General features: G+C 42.0%; 1 protein-coding gene across 10 annotated transcripts; it reads left to right on the top strand.

Moving 5' to 3' along the window:
* The first annotated feature begins 16016 nt into the window (after positions 1-16016).
* LOC117723516 (olfactory receptor 13A1-like) lies at positions 16017-21246 on the top strand. 10 transcript variants are annotated; one of them, XM_076912924.1, is made up of 3 exons: positions 16017-16072; positions 16455-16511; positions 18608-21246. In XM_076912924.1, exon 3 carries the CDS (start codon positions 18653-18655, stop codon positions 19574-19576), a length of 924 nt encoding a protein of 307 aa, XP_076769039.1. In that variant the 5' UTR covers positions 16017-16072; positions 16455-16511; positions 18608-18652; the 3' UTR covers positions 19577-21246. The 10 variants fall into 10 exon arrangements, with proteins under 10 accessions (XP_076769039.1, XP_076769017.1, XP_076769045.1 ...); XM_076912902.1 differs by having other exon boundaries at positions 16019-16072; positions 18645-21246; XM_076912938.1 differs by having other exon boundaries at positions 16036-16067; positions 18645-21246.
* The last annotated feature ends 3631 nt before the right edge of the window (positions 21247-24877 follow it).

Below are 24877 nucleotides of genomic sequence, written 5' to 3'. Positions count from 1 at the left end.
ACTTTTATTAAAACCACAAGAAGCACATATTCACCCAGAGACATACATATGCTTACACAAAACCCACAGAAACACAAAATTAGACTGTTATAGATAAGTAAAGAACAAGTTAGTTTTTGTTGTTTGCTCTTAAGGCTCAAACAAAGCAATGAGGCAAATCACGTCTAAAATCATAATTAAATTTATGTTGTGTTGCTCATTTACTGCTGGCCATGGGTCCTTCCTCAAGTTTAGTTTGTACACTCACTGAGAGTCCAATGAAGAAAATGAAGTCTTCCTTTTCAAGTGGTTGTCAGCACTTGGACAAGTTGTCAGGTTGAAAATAGCTTCTGGCTTAGGGATGGGGTTTCATGTTCACTTCTCTCAGTGCTGGGTCCCTACCTAGTTTGCACCTGTACAGGCCTGTGCATGCTGCCACAGTCTCTGGATTCATATGTGTACCAGTCCTATTGTATCTGTATTGTAACTGTTATCTTACTGTCTTTTTTCCATAGTCACTCTTACCACCTTTCCACATCCTTTTCCATAGTTCCCTGAGCCCTAGTGGAAAGGATTTGGTAGAGACATCCCATATAAGATTGACTGTTCCAAGATTTCTTACTCAGCACATTATCTGGTTGTAGGTCTATTAGTTCCCATCTTGAGGAAGAGAAATTTTCTCTAATGTTGGCTGAGCAAGACACTGGCCTATGGTTATAGCATAATGTCATCATGAATCATTTTACTGCTATGTATTTTTATCAGAACAGTAGTATTTGGTCTTCTCTGGGTTTACAGATTGTCTAGTCTCAGGTTCTTGGTCACCTGAGCAATGCTGGGCATGGGTTTCATCTCATGGAATGAACCTTAAATCCAAGCAGGCAGTGACTGGTTACTTCCACAACTTTTATGCTGCTTTTGCAACAGTCTACTATACACAAAGGTCACCATGGTAGATTGAAAGATTTGGAGCTGACTTGGTGTTTATATTTCTCCTCTGGCATGTGGGGTTCCTTCTAGTACCAGGAAGGCGGAGAGAGGGGAATATCAGGAATGATAGCTAATACCGAGGAAGATTTGAAGGGTCATCTGGAAACCTACTACAGTAGAAACTTCTTGAAATAATACATATATGGAAGAAATCTAAATAGAATAATCACAAAATAACAGGGTGAAAAAGCCTCAACTAGTCCTGTCTTCCTATCAAGTTAAACCTCCAGTGCCAGGAATGTGTTACAGCTGACTGAGTTGTTGGCCAAGAGTGACCCATAGAACTCACCCCCATCCCCCCCCACACACCCACACCACTCAGGCTACTGCCAAGTAGGGGTGAAGACTCTAGATAGGGACAGCTTGACTTCTCCATCTTCAGTGACTTATATAGCTGTTTTCTTCAGCAATAGACCCTTGTCATCAGTTTGTGGAGAGCAACCATAACCTTAGCAGCAGCAGTGGCAAAATCTAGCAGAAACTGGCAGGCCTCCATCACTGAATCAGCACAAGTCAGCAGCAGTAACCAGTACCAGCTGAGATGCCAGGAAAAGTTCTCTGTTGTGCCTCTCTCAATGAAGTGAAGATCAGCGAAGATGATGACACACATGTCCAACAAAGCATTGCAAAGCTAGCTATGCAAGCACACTGTCACTGTCCACTGAGTCCTATTTATACTCTCTCCAAACATCATGTGTCCTTCCATGGGTCTTGCCTCAGCAAAACACCACGTGAGTCTCTATCACCTGACATATCTAGAAATTTCCACTTCAGTCAGATAAATGATCAAATTATTTAATGTTCCCACAACTATATCTGTAGTCATGTTCAGTAGACATGTAGTTTATTTACAGAAACAAGCTTAGAGGGAGAGACCGATTTATATTCCTTATTATATAGTCTTCTGTCTGTATCGTCAAAGTCAAGTCTAAATCAAGTAACTCTAAACAAGTTCAAAGTAAACTGAAAGTTATTTAATATCAGATAATATTCAAAATTGTGTATATTTTTAAAAGCTAGTTACAAAAATTTTATTCTTCAAGTAAAACAAGTTAAATCTACAATATAATTGCATGGCAGAAAGACCTCCGGCCCTAGTAGTTCCCTTGGATAAAACAATTCTACAAAGTAAGTTACATAATAGCCTCATTTCAGGGTTAGAAGTTTGGGGAAATAAGACCTGCCAGAAATCTGCTTCTTCTGTCTCTGGCTGTAGGCACAGCCAGCTCCAGCTGTGTAGGCCAAATCACAACAATCTCCTTCTTATCTACAGGAAAGATGAATTACTTTCTTCCAGTCTCACATGACAGGGATGTGGATTCTCTTGTCCACTGGAGGAGCTCAGAGTCTGCACCCACATCCTAAGTGTCTAAACAACACAGAGGCAAAGAGCACCTACTCTACCACCCAGTATCTCCCAGACTGATATATGAACATGTTCTGAACAGGAGAACCTTATACTTAAGCTACCATTCAACTGGTTTAGAATTTGTATGCTAGTTCCAACTGGCTATGCCCTTTACCCTGGCCTTTAATTCTTCCTCTCAGCAATAGCTAATTTCAGAGTCCATATTCTAATTACCCATGTTCCCTGATTAAAGAAGGCTGCCAGATACTTTGTCATCAAATTTGAAATTATTCAAAATATCCAAGTGGTATCTTTGGAACTTTGCTAGACAAGTCTATAAAATGACTCAGTATGAACCCATTTCTCTTTTAAATTGTGACTTTAGATATTGAGGTTTCTAAATTGGATATTATATTTACATTTTCGATTTTATCCCCTTACCCCATTCCCTCCACCACCCAGGAACTTCCTATCCCATCCCCCCTCCTCCTGCTTCTAGGAGGATGTGCCCCCACCTACCCCCCCCACTCCTACCTCCCCACGCTCGAATTCCCCCCACTCAGTGTTTAGCCTTCATGGGACCAAGAATCTCCTCTCCCACCTATGCTCGACAAGGCCATCCTCCCCTACATGTACAGATAGAGTCATGGGTCCCTCCCTATGTGCTCCCAGGCTAGTGCTTTAGACCCTGGGAGCTCTATTTGGTTGGTATTATTACTCTCCTCATGGGGCCACAAACCCTTTCAGCTCCTTCAGTCTTCTCTCTAACTTCTCCATTGAGAAAACCTTGATCAGATCAGTGGTTAGCTGTGAGCATCTGCCTCTGAATGTGTCAGACTCTGGCAGACCTCTAAAGAGACAGCTATATCAGGCTCCTGTCAGCATGCACTTCCTGACATCCATATCAGCATCCATCTTTGGTGACTGCACATGGGATGGATGCCCAGGTAGAATGGTCTCCAGATGGCCTCACCTTCAGTTTCTGTCCCACACTTTGTCTCCATATTTGCTCCCTTGAGTATTTTGTTACTCCTTCTAAGAAGGACTAAAGCACCCACATGTTGGTCTTCTTTCTTCATGAGCTTCATGTGGTCTGTGAGTTGAATCTTGGCTATTTCAAGCTTTTGGGCTAATATTCAATTATCAGTGAGTAAATTCCATGTGTGTTCTTTTGTGATTGGGTTACCTCACTCAGGATGATAGTTTCTAGTTCCATCCATTTATCTAAGAATTTCTCGAATTCATTATTTTTAATAGCTGAGTAATACTCCACTGTGTAAATGTACCGCATTTTCTGTATCCATTCCTCTGTTGAAGGACATCTGGGTTCTTTCCAGCTTCTGCCTATTATAAATAAGGCTGCTATGAACATAGTGGAGCATATGTCCTTGTTATATGTTGGAGCATCTTCTGGGTATATGCCCAGGAGTGGTATAGCTGGATCCTCAGATAATGCTATGTCCAATTTTCTGAGGCACTACCAGACTGATTTCCAGAGTGGTTGTTCCAGCTTGCATTCCCACCAACAATGGAGGAGTGTTCCTCTTTCTCCACATCTACTATCACCTGAGTTTTTGATTTTAGCCATTCTGACTGATGTGAGGTGGTAATCTCAGTGTTGTTTTGATTTGCATTTCCCTGATGACTAAGGATATTGAGCATTTCTTAAGGTGCTTCTTGCCATTCGAGCTTCCTCAGTTGAGAATTCTTTGTTTAGCTCTGTATCCCATTTTTAATAGAGTTATTTGGTTGTCTAAAGTATAATTTCTTGAGTTCTTTGTATATATTGGATATTAGCCCTATATCAGACGTAGGATAGCGAGAACTATTCTCAACAATAAAAGAACTTCTGGGGGAATCACCATCCCTGACCTCAAACTGTACTACAGAGCAATAGTGATAAAAACTGCATGGTATTGGTACAGAGACAGGCAGGAAGACCAATGGAATAGAATTGAAGAAGAATACAAATCAATCCATTCTTATCCCCTTGTACAAAGCTCAAGTCCAAGTAGATAAAGGACCTTCACATAAAACCAGATACACTGAAACTAATAGAAGAGAAGGTGGGGAAGACCCTCAAATACCTTGGTGCAGAGGAAAAGTTCTTGAACAGAACACCAATGGCTTATGCTCTAAGATCAAGAATTGGCAAATGGGACCTCATCAAATTGCAAAGCTTTTGTAAGACAAAGGACACTGTCAGTAGGACAAAACGGCAACCAACAGATTGGGAAAAGATCATTACCAATCCTACATCTGATAGAGACATTGAATTTAACTGACTTATTTTACAAAGCTTTCAGGTGCTTGTTTCTTATACAGGAGTCTGATGTAACAAACAGCTAATACAGTTACATTGCCCTTCTATAGAACTCAAGTACATGGTCCAGCCAGTTGTACAGATGAATTTAACTTTACATTAACTTTATTTTTTTATTAGATCTTTCATTTACACTTCAGATGCCATCCCCTTTCCCCATTCCCCCCTCCTTAGAAAACCCCTATCCCATGCCCCCTTTTCCTTTTTGCATTTATACATTTTTTTAAAAAATGTTAATCATAGGCTTTATAAGTTTGGTATTGTTCAATCAGAGGTGTAACCCACTACCCAACCTAGATATATCAACTATCTTTGACTGGTGGAGATACATGAACATCTGCCTCCCTGTCTCCCCCCTCTATCTCTCTTTCATCACCTAGCTTCTCCTCTCCTTCTTCTTCTCCTCTTCTTACTCCTTTTCTTCCTCTCAGTACTCCTCCCACCTTAGCTCCTCCTACACATCACCCTTCCTGTTAAAAGGAAACTTTTCTCTCAAAATACAATTAGAGCATAATTATGCCAATTTGTACCAGTGAGGTACAAGATAGTCCTAATACCCAGTCCATCCTTTTGTTGACTAACCAGCACCTCTGTCATCTATCCTAACTAAAACACTTAGTTCTGAACCTGGCTTTTTCCTTGGCTTTAGGATGAATGTCAGCTGACGACCATCCACTCAAATCTTTTCTCTCAAGGTAAATAGCTATAAGTTTTCAACCCCGTCAGAAATCCAGAATGACTGAGTTAACTATAATTGTGGGAAGCACAAAGCATAGCTTCTAAAACTTAGCCAATTTATAGAGACCTCTGAACACCTGGACACTCGCTCTACTTCAAAACGTTGGAGCATCTGTTCTTCTGCCTTCTGGCCCAGGATCATCTGACAGACCTTAGTGCTGCAGAATTATTAAGGGCTGATTACTCTGTCTAGGCAGATATAATCAGTCGACTATTCTGCAAGTGTGTCCTTTTCTGGACAGTAATTTGTCTGTAGAAGGAAAGTGGCAATTCTTGCCTAGTGGCTGTCTCACCACAACTGGAGTAACTCCAAGGATGCTCAATTTCTTCTTAGAATTTAACATAGGAAGCTGTCCGGAGCAGACAGGTCTCTAATGAAAATGAACATTAATACTGAAATGTTTGTCATGTCAATTCTAAGGATTTCTGATGTTTTGAAAACCAGCTATCCATGTAAGGTAATCTGGACTGTTGCCTGTTAACTCCACTCAGCTATTTCTAAATAAAACATAGAGAACACCCTTATAATAAACTCCAAGTCATGAATTTGCTATAGTCCCTTAACTGACAGGCTGACCATCTCAAATCAGTTAAAAAAGTTAAAGAAGGACTGGGTCTAAGCTTTGTATTCCTAAATGTGTTATACTGGTACAATGCCTATGAGAGTAACAATATTCATCTCACTCTTATATCACTATGTCAGCCCTCTTTAAAAAAAACTATCTTGATACTAAAATTTGTTTTGAGAATTGTATATTGCAGAATGATCAGCCTTGGTGTATCTACTCAACAAGCAAGCTGGGCAGACCTGCTCAAACCTCTGAGGTCCATGAATTCCATCTGGAGGCAGCGAAGACACAGCATCAGAGGATTGTCAATTTGCTCTCCCCCCCCCTCCTCTTCTAATATCTCAACACCCATAATCAGCTTGAAGAAGCTAATGATGAGTCAGCGCCCCTATTCCCTGGGCATGGGGACTAAGGTGGTAAATGTTGGGCTGTCTCTCTATGGAAAAGTAGTGGTTTTGTAGGAATAGAGAGGATTAGCTAGGGTTTATTGCATAGCCATAACCTATTAGTAGAAATCTGTATAATTAATATCAAGATGAAGATATAAATTCTTAAATGGCACCAATTTACTTTGTTTACAAATTTTACATTAACTTTATAATTAACCTTATATCAACCCATGTTAACCTTGATATAAGTTTTCTCCTCGTCAACTTTGACTCTTAATGTTCCCCACAGGGTTGTACAGTTATCACCTCCCAGTTTGTGTTCACTGCTACCTGCTAAGTTTTACTCTGATCTCTTGGATTGACTGTCGTCTAAGGCATCCAATTGCTGCCCCTTCTACATAGTCCATTTTGTCAGCTGGATGTAGTTACAGAGACCAGCTTCCCCAAACTCCTAAAAGCAGTTTAGGTGACCCCTAAGGGAAGGACTAATGGGACGTGGGTCATTCAATTCATTCTTTTCCTTGCCATAGTAGGCAATGATTTCAGGACTCAGAACTAAAGCACCTGAACTGAAGCCTTCTTTGCATAATTTAACTTCCTTGTCTCACTATCTCTCAAAAAAACCTTAAAGAAATTTTAAATTAGCTTAACATCTTTCACAACCAGTCTTTAGCTGCTGCAGTACTCCATGACTAGATCTGACAATTGCCAAGGATGGGATTTGCACCCTCCTGCATGAGAGATGTTGTTTAGCACCAACAAATTCTAACTTGTTTGATATGGGTACAAAGACACAGACAAAAGTTGGAGCCCAAGCCTCCTCCTCTTGTGGGCTTCCCTCTGTGTGGGCTTCCCTCTCATTCTAGCTTCAGCCTCTGGTCACATCTCTCCCTGTTATTATCTCCATGTGTGCCATTACCCAGTCTTAAAGCTGTTTTACTTACTGAACTTCACCCTACATTCAGAATGTTCCATGTAAGCTTTCCCAGTGACTTTCACCCTACAACAGCTTCATTTGCCCTTGTTCCATCTACAGAAAGGCCTTTTAGACACCATGGAGAAACTCTGGCAGCAAAGGGATCTTCATCCTTTTCATCCCACGCCAGATACAATCCTTTACATTAGTCCTTTATTTTCCCCTGTTCCCTTCTCTCAGGGCTCTGTTGCTACCTGTTGCTTCTGCTAGTTCATTTTAGTGTAGTGCTCCAGAAGTGTGGTTATTAGTCATTGTCATCCTGAATCACCTCTATATCCACTTCCTCTTACCACCTCACTTTGTCTTTCCCACCTCTACTCCCCTTACCTCCTCCACCTTCCTGGGAAATCTCTCAATTTTTTTTTAATCTCTCAATTTTACTCTGTAACCAAATCATCTGATTATAGCTTTCTAATGATTATTTTTTTCCAAAATCCCTTCAAGAAAAAAAAGGGTAGCAACCACAAAATCCATCACAGACGATCAAGTTGTAACCCTTCAGCTCTGTGACCAGAGGAGCCCCTCTTCAATGGACCCTGGACTACTGCAGCTGAACAAGACCTTCCCCAGGAGGAAACGCCTAAGAAAGGATCTTCAACCTTAGCCCCATTTTTATACCCTTTTAGGGCTTGGGATAATAGAGTTCCTCAGACTTAAAACAAGATTCCTACAAAATTACAGCTAACCTTGCTTGATCATCCTGGGAAGGAAAGTCTGCTGAGACAGCCTGTCTCACCTTAGGTGAACAACTTCAGGAAAGAGAAAGTATAAGAGGGAAATATAAGCGATGGCTTCAACAGTATGTTCACTCTCAAGCTCCTCGCTCTGATGCTTTAAAGGTTCACAGCTAGCTTATTCCCCTGGCAGACCCTTCAACTTCCCATGAGAGAGAGGCTTCCTCTTGCTCTGTGTTAATAAACACAGCCCTATCTGTTAAAGGTCAGACTCCTGTTTCTTTCTGCCTCACATTCCCTTAGGCATGTCTCATGACTAACTTATGCAAAGGCTCTGAGAATCCTTCAAAGGAAGGAGCCCATGAAATCTCAGATAACAATCACCAACAAAAAGGCTACTTCAAAGCCCAGATGCCATCACTCCAGAATTCTTGCCAGATACAATGGTTCTGCTAAAGTTCTGCCACGGGAGGAGGAGACAGTCTACTCCTATGACTTCCAGGTCAATTGTCTCTGCTCAATATTCATGGAAGTCCACATCTCCCAGCTATTTAGGCAAGATTTAATGTTACATGGGCTATCAGCACAGATGTGTGAAAGCAACTCTTTATGAGAGCAGATATAATTGGAAATTAATTGGGGCCCCTCTCCTGGGTGTTTGGAACACAATAACAGCAGTATGGATGTGGCCCAGTTACATCAGCATATCCTAGAAGTGCAAAAGCCTCATGAGCAAATAGTGTAAAAAATGATCATAGACAAGTGTCATAATGTCAATCCCTTTAGCTTATTAAAGGATTCCTTTTCTTTTCGTTGGGCATAGAAGCTGTTATGATCTTCCTAAGGAGAGGTCAGAAAGGCTTTCTCTGAGGTTGCAGGACCATCATCTATTTTTCCTTTGAGGGTAGTGCTGGGATCCCATTACAGACAACAGAAAGAAGAGGGAGAGAAAAGAGCCCTCATCCCATTTTTTGATGTATACCCCCTTCTCACCAGTGATTTATATAATTGGAAGACCTAAAACCCTTCTTTTTCAGAGAAGCTACAGGTTCTTATCTGCCTGTTGGAAACTATTTTGTACATACCAGCTGACTTGAGATGATTGCCAGCAGTTGGAGCCACTCTGTGTACAGCTGATGACCAAGACAGATGGCTGGAAAATAGGAAGTTGTCTCTGGAGCTGGACAGTAGGACATTACTAGAGGCAGAGGTTCAAATAGAGTGGTCCTTCCCATCCACCCAATCCAGTCGGTATTATAATACCAATTATTTTGGTTAGGGTTTCTATTGTTGTGGTGAAACCAAACCAAAAACAAGTTTAGGGAGAAAAGGATTTATTTGACTTACACTTCTATATTGTAGTCCATCATGGAAAGAAATCAGGACAGAACTCAAGCATGGCAGGAACCTGGAGGTAGGAGCTGATACAGAGACCATGGTGGTAAAGGGTGCTGTTTACTGGATTTAAGTTATGTTTTATGGACCACCTTTCATTCTCCCCTGGCAGAAATGTCTAACCACTCCTTTGTCAGGTTCTTGCAGACTTTGCAGGAAGCTCATCAGGCTATTGACCTTACTGAGAATGGAATTGTGCTATTTTCTACCTCCAAACCTACCCAAAAGTTCCAGACAAGAAACTTGGTTTGGATAAAGAGGATCCATATCTAGATTCTGGAACTTTGATGGAAGGGATCCTGCTAAGTTATCCTTACCATCCCAGCTGCTCTGAAAATGGCTGGTGATATCTGCTGGAGTCATCATTCCCAATTAAGGGAGGATGATTACAGATGGACCATCATCTGGACTTTGAAACCCCAAATCATTAACCCATAAAGATGAAAGAGGTTATTTCAATCTTCTTTATCTGTTGAGGCTTTCTTTGTGACTGAATATATATGGTTAACTTTTGGAGAGGTTCCATACAGTGCTGTATGTATGTATATATTCTTTTGTGTTTGAGTGAAAGGTTCTATAGATATCTGTTAGGTCCATTTGATTCAAAACCCCTGTTAGTTTTATTATTTTTCTGTTTAGTTTTTGTCTTGATAGATCTGTCCATTGGTGAAAGTAGGGTGTTAAAGTCTCCCACTCTTAATGTATGGAGTTCAGTTTGTGATTTAGGCTTTAGTAAGCTTTCTTTTATGAATGTGGGTGCACTTGCATTTGGGACATAGATATTCAGAATTTAGGCATTCTTTTGGTGGATTTTTCCTTTCATGAATATGAAGCCCTTTCACATCTTTTTCCATTAGTTTTGGTTGAAAGCCTATTTTATTAGCTATCAGAATGGCTACTCCAGCTTGTTTCCATATACAAAAATCAATCAGCATAATCCACCATATAAACAAACTGAAAGAAAAAAAATACATGATTATCTCATTAGATGCTGAAAAGGCTTTTGACAAAATCCAACACCCATTTATGTTAGTTAAAAGTCACATACATAAACACAATAAAAACAGTATACAGCAAGCCAATTGCCAACATCAAACTAAATGAAAAAACACTTAAGCACTTCCACTAAAATTGGGGACAAGACAAGACTGTCCCCTGTCTCTATGTTGCTTCAGTATAGTTAGTACTTGAAGTTCTAGTTAGAGCAATAAGACAACTAAAGGAGATCAAAGAGAAACAAATTAGAAAAGAAGTCAAAGTATCACTATTTGCAGATGATATGCTAGTATACATTAAGTGACTCCCAAATGTCTACCATAAAACTTCTACAGCAGGTAAATACCTTTAGCAAAGTGGCTGGATAGAAAAATATTAAATAAAAATAATCAGTAGCCCTCTTTTGTTGGGAGCCGACTTTAGTAGTAAGCGGCCAGATCAACTTTGCAGCCATCTGGAACCATATACCCTGATGAAAGACTTGGTTGGCAAAAGCCTATAACAGCTGAAGCACACTCTGATAAATATATTGTTTATATTTATATTATCATATTATCATGAGAATAGTGATACATTTATATGTATCACTATAAATATATATTTATCATATTATATTATGATAAATATATTGTTTATCCCACATAGCTTGTTTTGCTGTTTAGTGACCTCAGCTGTATGGTGCACGTGGTAAAATGTTTTCACCTGTGTTCTCCTGCTTGTGTATATAAATACCTCAGAATTCCCTTCAATAAGGGAGACTTGAGAAAATAGAAGAGACTGAATCACACCCTGTCTTGTCTCCATTCTTCGCGTCTATTGCCCCAAGAGCCACACTCTCTCTTAACCAGAGCACTTAGCCCCAAAAGTGTTGAGGAAAAGTGTTGAGGCAGAGTGTGGGCCTCAACACTCTTTTACACAAATGATAAACTGGCTGAGAAAGAAATCAGGAAAACAACACCTTTCACAATAGCCACAAATAATATAAAATATCTTGGTGTAACTATAACCAAGCAAGTGAACGACCTGTATGACAAAACTTCAAGTCTTAGAAGAAAGAAATCGAATAAGGTACCAGAAAATCGAAAGATCTCCCAATGGTAGTGAAGAATGAAAAATTATAAAAATCATTTTTATAGAATATATACATATATAGATGCCTTTCAAGTTCTTTTAGGGACATGGAAAATTTTCTCTGAAACAAGCCAGGCCAGTTCCAGGAACTGGCTGTAAGGAGTGAAAGTCATTCAGGTGGTAAAAACACAATGACAGGACTGTGGCTTTACAGCTGGAGCTAGTGAGAATAAATAGTTGATAAATGACAAGGTAGGGCAGTGACTTGGTGAAACCACATTTTTGAGAAAATGATTGTACTGGGTAATTTCCATGGCCATTAACCTTTTAGGGTGGGTTTCTTTGGAATGTATCACTATTCTCATGTTATGTATCCTTGGCAACCTCTTACCCCCTCCCCACTCCCCTGGTTTGTGGTTTTGCTCTTTAAAAGACCCTGGTACCCATCACTCAGGGCCAAAAACCCTGCTCTTGGAGCATAAGAGCTTGTCGTTTTTGACCGCCGGCTCCTCCCCTAATAAACCTCTGCTGATTGCATCCAGGTATGGTTTCTTGTGATTTTGGGGTGGTCGCAATCCGGAGGCTTGAGGAAGGGTCTCCCGAGTATGGGGGTCTTCAGTAGGATTATCATAGTGAAAATGGCCACCCTACCAAAAGCAATCTACATATTCAATGCAGTTCCCATCAAAATCCCAACACAATTCTTTATAGACCTTTAAAGAACAATTATCAACTTCATATGGAAAAAACAACAAACCAAGGATAACCAAAGTAATACTGTACAATAAAAGAACTTCTGAAAGTATCACAATCCATGACTTCAAGCTATACTTCAGAGCAATAGTAATAAAACCTGCATGGTATTGCTGTAGAAACAGACAGGTTGGTTACTGAAATCCACTCAAAGACCCAGAAAGAAACCCACATACTTATGGACACTCGATTTTTGACAAACAAAACCATAGCATGGAAAAAAGAAAGCATTCTCGACAAATGGTACTGGTCTAATTGGATGGCTGCATATAGAAGAATGCAAATAGATACATATTTATTACCCCCCACAAAACTCGAGTCCAAGTGGATCAAAGACCTCAACAACAACAACAACTACTACTACTACAACAAAACAGATACACTAAATCTAGTAGAATAAAAAAAAAGTAGGGAATAAACTTGAATGAATAGCATAGGTACTAAGACGATTTACAGATATGACTTCATGAAACTGAAAAGCTTCTGTAAGGCAAAGGACACTTTCAAAAGGACCAAATGGCAGCCTCCAGAATGGGATAAGATGTTCACCGACCTTATTTGCAACATAAGTGCCGGGAGCCAAGCCCAGGAAATTACCTGCTGTTTTAGAAAGTCTAGTCAGTACAAGGTTAAGAAAGGACATTCACAGGTCTCAGGTCCCAGGAACTTAAAGAACGTCTGGCATTTCCTTGGAGCTGATTATGACAGTGGGATGGTCTAGGGTGATAAGATTATGACACTGGGAAGGTCTTGGACAGTAAGGATTCCATAGTAAGATAGCCCTAAACAATGACCCTCGCCCAAACTTCCCGGTTTGCTGTGTCTTTATAACCTGCCCCCAAAATTAAAGTTTCAGAGCTTGATCAGAACCCAGACTTGCTCTCATTCTTTGTGTCTCTTGTCTTTTCATTCGTTCGCCCCCTTCCCTAAGGTCTCGTCGAATCCCCACGGGCCGGGGCAATAAGACTTACATCCAAAATGTATAAAGAACTCAAGAAGTTAGACACCAATGAATCAAATAACCAAATTTTAAAATGGGGTACAGAGCTAGAGAATTCTCAACAGAGGAATCTCAAATCTCTAATGACTGAAAAACTCAACTAACAGATCATGCTGGTAAGGATGTAGAACAAGGGGAATGTTCCTCCATCGCTCATGGGAGTATAAACTTGTACAACTACTCTGGAAATCAATCTGGCATTTTCTCAGAAAATTGGGTATACTTCTACCTCATGACCCAAATATACCACTCCTTGGCATATACTCAAAATACACTCCTTCATACCAGGACACTTACCGTACTATGTTCATAGCAGCTTTGTTCATAATAGTCAGAAACTGTAAACAACCCAGATGTCCCTCGACTGAAGAACTGATACCCAAAATGTATCAATTACACAATGAAATACCATTCAGGTATGAAAAACAAAGACATCATGAAAGTTGCAGGCAAATAGATGGAACTAGAATATATCATCCAGAGTGAAGTAACCCAGACCCAAAAGGACATACATCATATATACTCACTAAGAAGTGGATATTAGCCATAAAGTACAGGATACCCACACTATTATACTACCAAATGAGATCCAGGGTATAAGTTTACCATTCAGAGTAGGCTACCGTAACTCTAGGCCTCCAGACAAAAGGCCCCAAGAGAGTCCCCCTATCCATCCCAAGAGGAAAGACTCAACCCTAAACAATGCTTCCTTACAAAATAGCTCCAACCAGGACTAAAAACATACCATACCACGCTGGGGTCTCTACCTTTGACAAGATTCATCATCTACTTAGTCACTCCCAGACAGGAGCTGGTCAGAATTGCTGGCTGTGCTCGAACTCTCAATTCCCGTACTACATAGAGTTAGGGACCAATCAGATCACCCGTCCACCAGCAAGTAAAACCAATTGTAACTGGGAACACCTTAAGCTAACACTGAGCAACTTACAGGGAGCTAAAACCTGTCTGATATCCAGAACTTTTGACCTAGAATTCTTATGTTACTCTGATGTTTGCTATTCCTCTCTTCAGGGCAATTCCTATAATCAGGAACAGTTTATGGCCCCTGAGACCATTTGATGAGCATGTACAAATGGCTTACATAAATGGGCCTCTTCTAAGGCATTCTAAAACAATAAGCCCCTTACGTATCTTAGTGGATAGCTTGTCCCAGGCATACTTATATACCTGGGAGAGCACACTTTTAACATAGACTCCAGGCTGCAATGGGACATTTATTCTTGCCCATCCTGCACATCTATCCTTGTTCCAATCCTGGTTGGAACCATGCCCTAGTATTTTGCTAGGTCAAAAGCCATAGAAACACTGACACTCATAGTTGGTGATCAAAACATTGGAGAACTAAGTAAACCAGTGGGCTACATTCAGACTAGAAAAATAAGTGGATTCTTTAGCAGCAGTCATTGTGCTAAACTGAAGAGCTTAGATCTCATTAAAATAAAGAAGATTATGCGTAGCTTTGGGAGAAACCTGCTGTTTCTATGCCAGCCAATCAGGGGTAATTAGGGAAAACCTTGCCATTGTCAAGAAAAACCTCAAAGAAAGGGAAGAAAGGGGGTATAGGTCAAATAGTTGTCAATCTCTGTTTATCTAGTTCCCATGGCTGACCACCGTACTGTCAGCATTAGCCAGAACACTGATTCTTATCCTGATCAGGCTAACAGTGGGATCCTGCATCCTCAACTGCATGGATAACTACATAAACCAGAGAATAAACTCAGATAAGCTACTGGCCCTTAGGACCTATGGCCCACACCGCAGAACAGGATGAGTCAACAATTTAACTCATGCCCGTAGCATCAGTGGGGAATGTGGCAGGGCAAGATGCATGGCAATGCAGAAGATCCTCCATCTTATATTTTTGCTAAGGCCATTTGACTAGAAGCCTTAGCAAAGGTTTGACTAGAATTTGATCTTCTTGGTGGGAAGCCCTGTGAAACATTACCCACCTCTGTTCTAGGAACACAAGAACACAAGATGAAGATGACTCAACTAAGTTATTTTGACTTCTGTTAAACTACTTGCCTGTGCAAGCCCCCTCCCCCCCCCCCCATCTGCTGAGTGAGATATCAGGATGTGGTTTTTGCCTTCAAGTACCCCTTATTCTAAACACTCTATGTTACACTTGGGTCCCAAAGACCTGAATGTACTCATAGCCAGCAGGAATAAAGACATTCAGTTGGCTATCCACTGTGTCTGAGTGGCCAACTCCGGTGGGCTCCTCAAAACAAAACAAATGTGAGACCCTAAATTGGAGAGATGAGTCTATTTGAAGGTACATAGCTAGTGCATTTAGGAGTAGCTAGTCTTTTATAGCAAGAGTCTGAATGAGTGCCCAATACCCCACAGCTCCTGGGGAGCCAAGGTTCTCAACAGGGCAGCCAGTCATCTTGGATTCTGACCTCTTCTAGCCTACACTGGCACTCAATCCCTGTCTGCCAAGGCCAGGATGCAGTGAGTATGTTGACCTTTCCTGGTGAACTTTAGCTAATAAAGACCTGACCCTGTTCCTTCCCTTATTCTTTCCAAATGAGATTTGAATGGGAAGAAAGAAATCCTGCTGGGAAAGCGCCTGACTTTCTGCCACAGGAAGCAGAAACTCAGCAAGACACCTGTGCCCTTCCCATCTGCCCTTGGGACCCAGCTCCTCACTTTCTCTTTCTAGACTTGATAGATAGTGGCAAAGCCACCTCAGCCAGGACCCTGGGGCAGGCATCCCCGGGGGGCCATGGCTTCCTTGGGTTGCATCATATAGCCAAAGCTATCTAGATTTAAACCAGGATTACCTGAAGCAAGCAGACATCTCTGTACCACTCAGGACTAAGACATCCCTGCAGTCCAAATGGTGTGGTGAGGACATGACCTAGATGCCCCTCCTTTATAGGGTCCAGATGCATGTCTCTAGGCAGAAATAACCAACTCTATGTCTTGTCTGGACTTGTCTGGAAAATATTGCTAGTTCCAAAACTTCTTAATGTGTTTTGCTGCTTAAGTTGGCTGTGTCTTTTCCTTCCTGTCAGCTGTTAAATCAAGAGATTTATTTATAGTGTCTGTGATGTTTTAGGGCCACAGGGTATCCAATGTCAAAAGAACAAAGATGTATTTCTGTGGATGTTTTTGTATCACAAAGAAGGATCAACAGGTCCAAGAGCTATCACAGAGAAATGGGATGAAGGGCTGAAGGGCTGGAGAAACAGGTAATAGTGCAGTCACCCAGTCCTCTCTCTGTCAGGTTTCTTTCCACAGGTTACTTTGTTGGACACCCAACCTCATGCCTGTGGCCATACAGGTAAGTTTCTTTTGACTTTTCTAGACATTTGAAATGAAGATATTTTCTCCCCATATAGATGGATCATGTGTCTTGCTCACAACTACACAAAGACATAGTGAACATGTGCTATGTGATTAGGGAGCCGGTAAGGTTCAATCTCTCACACAGGAAGTGAACGGGTGATGGAGAGTGTTGGGGGTAAAACCTACTGACAATTCCTGTACCCAGCTCCTTTGCTGCTCTGTGGTACCATGAACATTTCATCCTGATCCCAGTGGGAACAGCATTCAGAGGTCACTTTCCCCAGGAGGAGGAATGACCCTGGACTCCATACTCTTCTTATCTTGCCAAGCAGCTTAAACAGCACAGACAGAAACCTGCTCCCCACCCCTCTGTACAGGTAACTGTAAGGCAAGTATTGGAGGTAAGTGTGGGCAGGGAGCATATTCTCAGGGCAGTCCACATGGTGGTTCATCTCTCAGATATGTCCTGACACAGGGGCATTCTCAGTTGTTGCTGGGCTCAAAGATATATTAAAAGAAAGATGCATGGACTTGGGTGGACTTCAGTGGCCAGAAAAAAATAGAGAAGTCCAAACAAAATTGCATTTTAGATCAGTAAAAAGTACTATTTAGAGCCAAGATTTCCTAGTCAGGAGTTGAAACATCTTTTTGTAAGGGTGTTCTCATTTATCTCAGCTTCTTGTATTTTGTCTGCGAAAACTGACAACTGGGTCTGTTATCCTTGGTGTTCAGGGACATTGTGTGCTTGCCCTAGCCATTGCCCAGTGACTAGTAGAGCTCTTTGTGAAACAGAGAAACTATTGGTTGTGCGTAGCCTTGTCTGAGGCCCTTTGAAAACATGGAATGAAGATCAACCTCCTGGCAGGAGAGGCCCTGCCAGCCCAGGATATACCATCATTACATTGAGCTTAGTTTGCTGGGTGGAAGATGGGAACAGAGCCAGCACAGCACAGTAGTCAGCCACACCCTACCCCCTTCTCCAAACCCCTGTGGAGCATTGTGGCATAGAGTAATGGGGGTGATGCATATTGTATTAGGAGCTCTGGTAAATGACTCTCCTGGCCCATTTTCAGTTTTAGAACAGTTTACTCTGGAGACGTGTAAAACGATTTACTCTGAAACCTGAAATGTCATTTCATGCTAGATTTGAGAGTTGGATGAAAGCAGCTTGGTCATAACATACCCTACATGTGACAGGCCACACTGGAAAGTCCTGTCACTTGTCCCTGTCAGTCTGCCCTTACAATCTGACTCTTAACTCACACCCAATGACCAATCCTTCAATACACCCTAATGGGCAGAGTCTAGTAGTCAGAAGTGGCAAATGCACTACACACAGCACAGCTGGCCTCAATCTGGTCACCCCATATCCTGTCGTCTTCCTGACAGAGGCCTGCTTTCTCAACATACAGGGTTATGTGTGTTCTCAGTGCTTGCTGGACAGTGACTAGCAATGTGAAGTCCTATGAGGAATGTTCCAGTCCCTTAAACGGCACTCTGGAAATCTTCCACGAGTTGGGCTTGGGAACAGCTGAGTTCTTGTTACTGAAGGTGTTGACTAACTTGAGACATCCTAGGCCCCTCAGGGAATCCTGATTTCTCTTTTGTGTTGTGTATAAGTCTAATTCTATTCCTTGGCTTCCTGTCCTGGTTAGAATATAATTCCAAGAAAGGAAATTCTAGGTTCATTGCTGTCACCTGGATGAGAAGTCACATTGTCACAGAGACCACACTTGGTCCTATCTCTGGAGAGTCTGTCATTACTTTAAGGTTTTACATGTCATACCCCAAACTCTGGGACTAGCAGCTGGCAATAGAGTAAACTCTTTCCCTCTATGTGGGATGATATGTTGTATGTATAGAACAAAGTACTCAGGGACCTCATATTCAGGGTGAACTCATGTTCACAAGTTCATAGAATCTGCATGGGGTCTGTCATTGGCTTGTTCTTTCTTTTAACCATGACACAAGAGAATAAAACTAAAATATTATTTTCATACTAGAACAAATTGCTCATTACACAGAATTGTTACCTGAGTTTTAAAACAATTGCTAATTAATCAGAATAAATCTCAGTACTTCTTTTATCAGAGGCCCAAGCTACAGCTCTTATCCTGAATCTATACAGTGCTTCCCATGGCTCCGGTAAACCAGTCGGCTGTGACCATGTTCATCCTGCAAAGCTTTGTTGATGACCCGTTGGTCGAGGATACCCTCTTCTGCCTCTTCTTTACCTTGTTTGTGATGGCCATAGCTGGCAACGGCCTGATTATCACAACCATCCACAGAAGTCCCAACCTCCACACGCCCATGTACTTCTTCCTAGCCAACCTTGCCCTGATGGATGTGATATGCACTGTGACAGTCTTGCCCAAAGTCCTGCAGAGCCTGGTGGCAGAGAACAGCATTTCTTATGGGGGATGCCTCACACAGATGTTCATCTTCTCCTGGGTCCTGGGCTCTGAGCTTCTGCTTTTCTCTGCCATGGCCTATGACCGCTACCTTGCAATCTGCCGGCCATTGCACTATGGTACCCTCATGAGTGGCAGAGCCTGTGTGGCCCTTGCAACCTTTGCGTGGTTCACTGGAGCTCTCAATTCCTTGGTGCTCACTTGTCTGGTGTTGCCACTGTCCTTCTGTGGTCCCAATCTCATCACACACTTCTTCTGTGAGATCCCTTCTGTGTTGATGCTGTCCTGCAGCCCCACTTTTATCAATGACATCATGACTGTCATTACAGACATGTTCCTGACAGGCCTGAACTTCCTATTGACCATGACATCCTATGTCTTCATCATCACCAGCATCCTACGCATCCGCTCAGCTGAGGGCAAGAAGCGTGCCTTCTCCACCTGCTCTGCCCACCTGGTTGTGGTCACCCTTTATTATTCCACTGTTCTATACACTTATGTCCGGCCAGCCCTGGGAACTGCTGGGCTCCTGGACAAGGCTATTGCTGTTCTGTACACCACTGTGACCCCATCTCTGAACCCCCTTATCTATACCCTGAGAAACAAGGAATTCAAAACATCCTTTAAAAAACTCTTATTTCCTCATTGATGACTTTGAGCTTGGAGAAGAGCTCTGGAAGCAGTGGGCAAGGAGCTAAGAAGATCACTCAAGCCTTCTTTTTGTATGTTCTGACTCTGGAGAACACAGGCTAAGTTATAGCCTGGGCTGGCTGTCCAGTTTTTATGAGGAAAATCGGACTGTCTAACAAATAATACTAGTCTTCTACTCTTTTGAATGTTTTAGATAGCTTTAGCCATTCCTATCTCATACATAAAAATGTATGCTTATAATTCAATGTTGTTAAATGTTAAAAATATTTCTATGACATACTGAATCAGGTCTACTTAAATCTACTTAAATCTTGAGTGTAGTCCTTTTAGTGAACTCTCTTTAAAAATCTTTGATCCTCTACAACAAAAGCCAAGAGTGAATGATTACAGAGATAAAGAATAATGAATCCTGCCCACATATTGTGTAGTCATTTACTGACCTGATTTAACTGTTCTCGTTTGTCATATTCTTTTAAAAAATATTTTTAGATTAATTTTTTATTGGATATTTTATTTACATTTCAGATGTTATTCCCTTACCCCCATTATCTCCCCACCCAGGAACCCCCTATCCCATTTCCCTCCTCTTATTTCTATGAGGATGTGCCCCCACCTACCCCCACACTCTTACCTCCCCACCCTCAAATTCCCCCACACTCGGCTTCCAGCCTTCATGGGACCAAGGATCTCCTCTCCCACCTATGCCCAGCAAGGTCATCCTCCCCTACATATACAGCTGGAGCCATGGGTCCCTCCCTGTGCGCTCCCAGGCTGGTAGTTTAGACCCTGGGAGCTCTGGTTGGTTGGTATTGTTGCTCTCCTCATGGGACCTCAAACCCTTTCAGCTCCTTCAGTCTTCTCTGTAACATATCCATTGGGAACCCAATAATCAGTTCTGTGGTTAGCTGTGAGCATCTACCTCTGAATATGTCAGGCTCTGGCAGACCTCTAAGGAGACAGCTATATCAGGTTCCTGTCAGCATGCACTTCCTGGCATCCACATCAGTGTCTGTCTTGGTGACTGCACATGGGATGGATACCCAGGTGGAACAGTCTCCAGACGACCCCTTCTTCAGTTTCTGTCTCACACCTTGTCTCTGTATTTGTTCCCATGAGTACTTTGTTACTCCTTCTAAGAAGGACCAAAGCACCCACACTTTGCTCTTCTTTCTTCATGAACACACATGGTATGCACTCACTGATAAGTGGATATTAGCCCAAAAACTTGAAATACCCAAGACACAACTCACAGACCATGTGAAGCCCATTTGTCGTATTCTTATCTCAATTTCTTCTGGTACTTAGTTCATCCACCAGATTCAGGGAAGAAAATCCTTATAGATGACCTGAGGAGTTAGGGGCTGAGTCCAGGAGCCTCTAATTCCTATGAGACTTTCCCTGATTCCAGAATCCAAAGATATTAGATAAGAGCCAGACACTGGTGTGGTGGCCTCTTCTCAAACCCCATGTCATTGTAAAGGTTTGCTAAATCGTAACTCTAACTTGTACTTCAACATATTTCCTGCCTGGACGAGTTTTCTGTGATCTGTCCATCATCAAGGGTTACTATTATCCAACACTGAATGTTGTAAAACATGTAATGCTAACCTGACATGCGTTCAGTTCCGCTGTGACAGGAACTCAGAATTAAAGAGCTTATAAGATGTATTCATGCTGGTATGAGCATACTTGAAGCATTTCACACACTGTAGTGTTTGAGTGGTTATCAGCTCTAAGCTTACATAGTGTCATGTGACTTGTACAGAAGATATGGCCAAAACCATAAGAGAGTAGGTAAACAGGATGGAGGAAAACAACAGGCGAGACAGAACCATGTCAATGACTCATGGTTATGATTATTAATGTTCATGGTTACTTTAACTGGAGTAATATCTCATAGGAAATAGCTGAGAGAGACCTCCATGATTATCTGTAAACTGTTTCCAGTGAGTATTTACTGAGCAGCTGTGCCTTGTCTTTAATGTGGGTTGTACCTTCACATGCACTGGGGATAGGATAAGCAAATGGAGAAACCACACGTACAGGTTCTAAGTTTAAGTTTCTCTGTTCTTAGCTGCTACAATATAAAGAAGAATCTCCACCACACATTCTACTGCCGTGAGGCTCTGCACCCAATGAGCCCACAGTGACATGTCACTTTTGACTAGTAAAAGAAGAGTAAGGGGTAGCATATGGACAACTGAAGAATAGTGCTTGGCCACACGTAAAGTAGGGAGGATATGTTGAGAATTGATCGTTTATTTACCAATGTTCATATTGAGATCATGATATAGCACATAGGCAGTAGTAGCTGACTTAAGCAAGAACTTAGGTCAGAGAAGCAAGGCTCTTTTGTGTCCCTTTGGGAAGGCAACTTGACTTTCTCTCTAAAAGAAGAGCACCTGTCAGGACTTGGGGTAGTGGTGATGTGGACTAAACTTTTATTTGGTGCACATAGATAAGCATGGGCTGAGCAAACCAACCAGCACAGAACAACAAGCACATGTACAGGTTCTAAGTTTAAAGGCACTTTTCTATAATAGCCAAGGTCAAAGCACAAGGCTGGGAAGATGTTCTAGGCAAGGCAGGAGATGGTCTTACACTTGCAGAATGGCCTGCATGTTTTCACCTAACATTGAGAAGAATACAAGAGTCTCTTCAGAGCTGTCCTGACATTCTTATTCCTCTGTGTATAGGTAAGGATGTTCAGGATGTGTCTCAGAACCTAGTACAATTAAGTTCTCTCTGGATATACTTGGAAACAGGCACAGAACTTGGATGGGTAATATAGAGCCCAATAAGGTGGAACGTGTAGGTGAAGGCCTTCTGCTTCCCTCAGCTCAGCACATGTGCTGAATGCTACTGCTGCTGATACAGCCATAGCATAGCAGAGAAGCAGGAAGTTGATGCCTCTGCAGTAGTCATCCACACAAGAGTCATGATGCTGTTCACACTTGAGAGGCTTCCAAAGAGCAGCAGTAACAGAAGGATCTCAGTCTCATATAAGCAGTGGGTGATGACCTTGGATCCACAGAATGACAGCCAACCATGTCATCACACCAGCACTGATGGGACCACATGCCCATAGTCAGATCTCCACATACATATGGATTTATCCTAGAGCTCTATATAGTGCCAAAGAAATCAACTGGCTGTGTAGTGATCATAGACCATGACCATGTGTGCTGGTCTGTGTACCATACACTGTCCAAGGAGATCTGTGGGGCTCTGGCCTGGCTGCAGCAGCCAAAGAGTTGCACTCTCTGAAGGGGAGAAGGAGTCGGATCAAGGCTAGCTGCTGGGCTTTCTGTTGCAGCCTCCGCTGCTCTAGAATCTTGTGGCACAGAGGGATGCTGCTAGGCTCAAGCAGCTTCCACAAAAGTTTTGAGAGAGAACTTCTTTTCCCCAAAGTGCTATAGCTCTATGCAACAAATACTGTTAGGTTGTTGATGAAATAACTTGTGTGTGTGTGTGTGTGTGTGTGTGTGTGTGTGTGTGTGTGTTATTCCTTGTGGACAGGATCTTACATACATTTTGGGGTTGATTGGGGGGGGGGTCTAAGAGCAGATGCTTTCTATTGGCTTGGTCTGAGATGTTAGGAATGCCTCATCTACACGTGGAGGGGCTTCAGGTGTTACATGACTGATTGTCACAGTCCTGTTCATGGGATGTCGTGGTGGTCACGTGTTCCAGGACAGGAACCTGGTCAGAAGTAGATAAAACTCCTGCCATCCTCAGGTATGAGGGTACTGGGGTTTCTGAATCCACTTGACCTTACCAAGTTTTTGTCTAGTGACACAGTTCTGCTTGCCCCACACATGTGTATCAGCAGCTCATAAGATAAGAAATACAGAAAAAAGAGATTGGCCAAGTTCCTGTTGAAAAAACATGGTGTTTTCCTTAGAAATTAGATCAACCAGCACCTTAGGCAGCAAAACAGACATGCAGATAATGACCATGATGGCCAAATTGCACTGAAAAAAAGTACATGGGGCTATGAAGTCCTGTGCAGGAACTTACCAAAGGAATAATTCAAGTGTTTTCTATGAACATCATGTTATACAGGGATAAGAAGTAGCTGGTCAGGAACAGTTATAGACATGGTACGACGAGAAGCCCTGAGGCATGAAGTCAATTACCAGTATCTAGTTGGAACTCATCCTCAGTATGAACCCAACACACTGTAATGTCTTCAGAAATCTGAGCACAGATCATAGATTGTGATTTCCAAGTTTGGTTTTTATACTTAGTCATTTGGAAACTGTGTGCTATCTGTGTATTTCATATTTGTTTGGAACAAGGTCTCACTATGTAGGCTAAACTGACCTAACACTTATGGTTTTCCTGCCTCAGACTCACAACTATTGTGATTACAATCCTGTATTAAGTAACTTAATTTAAAATAGATCAGGCAAATATTCTTAGACCATTTTCTGGAGGACCCCATGAATGAGGGATGCATGTCTACCTCAATATCCAGTCAGTCGCAGACTTCATGGTAGCCCCCACAGTATTAACTTCCATAGTCTTTGGACTGGGTATTTCCAAGTGGATATAGGATTCATGCACTCACTATTAGAGGTTTATCACCCTAAAAAAATTAACTCCAAATAGATCAGAGACCTAAACCTGAAAGCTTAAATGCTAGAAGAAAGCACAGGCATATAGTACAGAAGTATGAAGGAAGTTTCTGAAGAGAACTCCATTTGCCCCAAAATGGAGGCCAACACATGACAAGAGAGATTTTATAAAACTAAAATGCTTCTGCACAGCCAAAGAAAGAATCAACCAGGTAAACAGAATTAATGTCCAGAACTTATAAAGAACTTGAAAAACAAAGAGACTTACAACAGACTTAACAGGGTCTCTAGCAGGGTTCCAAGGGAGTGGAAAAGGGAAGAAAAATAAAGAGATAAGAAAGGAAAGAGTCAAAGGCTGGGGTCAGGGAGGCTACAGTGGCTAACGACCCAGGCCAGAAAGTTTATTAGCAGCACAGCTCATTCTAGCTCTTGGGGTTAGGGGTAGGGGACAGAAAACAAGTCAGTGAAAAGCATCAGACAGATTTACAGGGAGATTAATCAGGCAGAATTACAGGGAGCTAAGATATCTCAGGTTCCCCTTAGTAAGATAGATTATGGTATGGCAAGCAAAGCATTTCATATCTCAGGGTCAGGAACACTGAACCACATTCACAAGGGGATGGTGTCAAGGGCCAGTTCCCAGACTACAGTCCCAGAGGCCCTGGCACCAGTTCATAACTGGCATTGCCTGACATGACCCTGGATAGGTGAGGGGCAAA

This window comes from Arvicanthis niloticus, chromosome 1, assembly GCF_011762505.2.
Source record: "Arvicanthis niloticus isolate mArvNil1 chromosome 1, mArvNil1.pat.X, whole genome shotgun sequence".
Classification (NCBI taxonomy): domain Eukaryota; kingdom Metazoa; phylum Chordata; class Mammalia; order Rodentia; family Muridae; genus Arvicanthis; species Arvicanthis niloticus.
The sequence above is the reverse complement of the archived record's forward strand: the minus strand, read 5'-3'. Positions and strand labels throughout refer to the sequence as shown.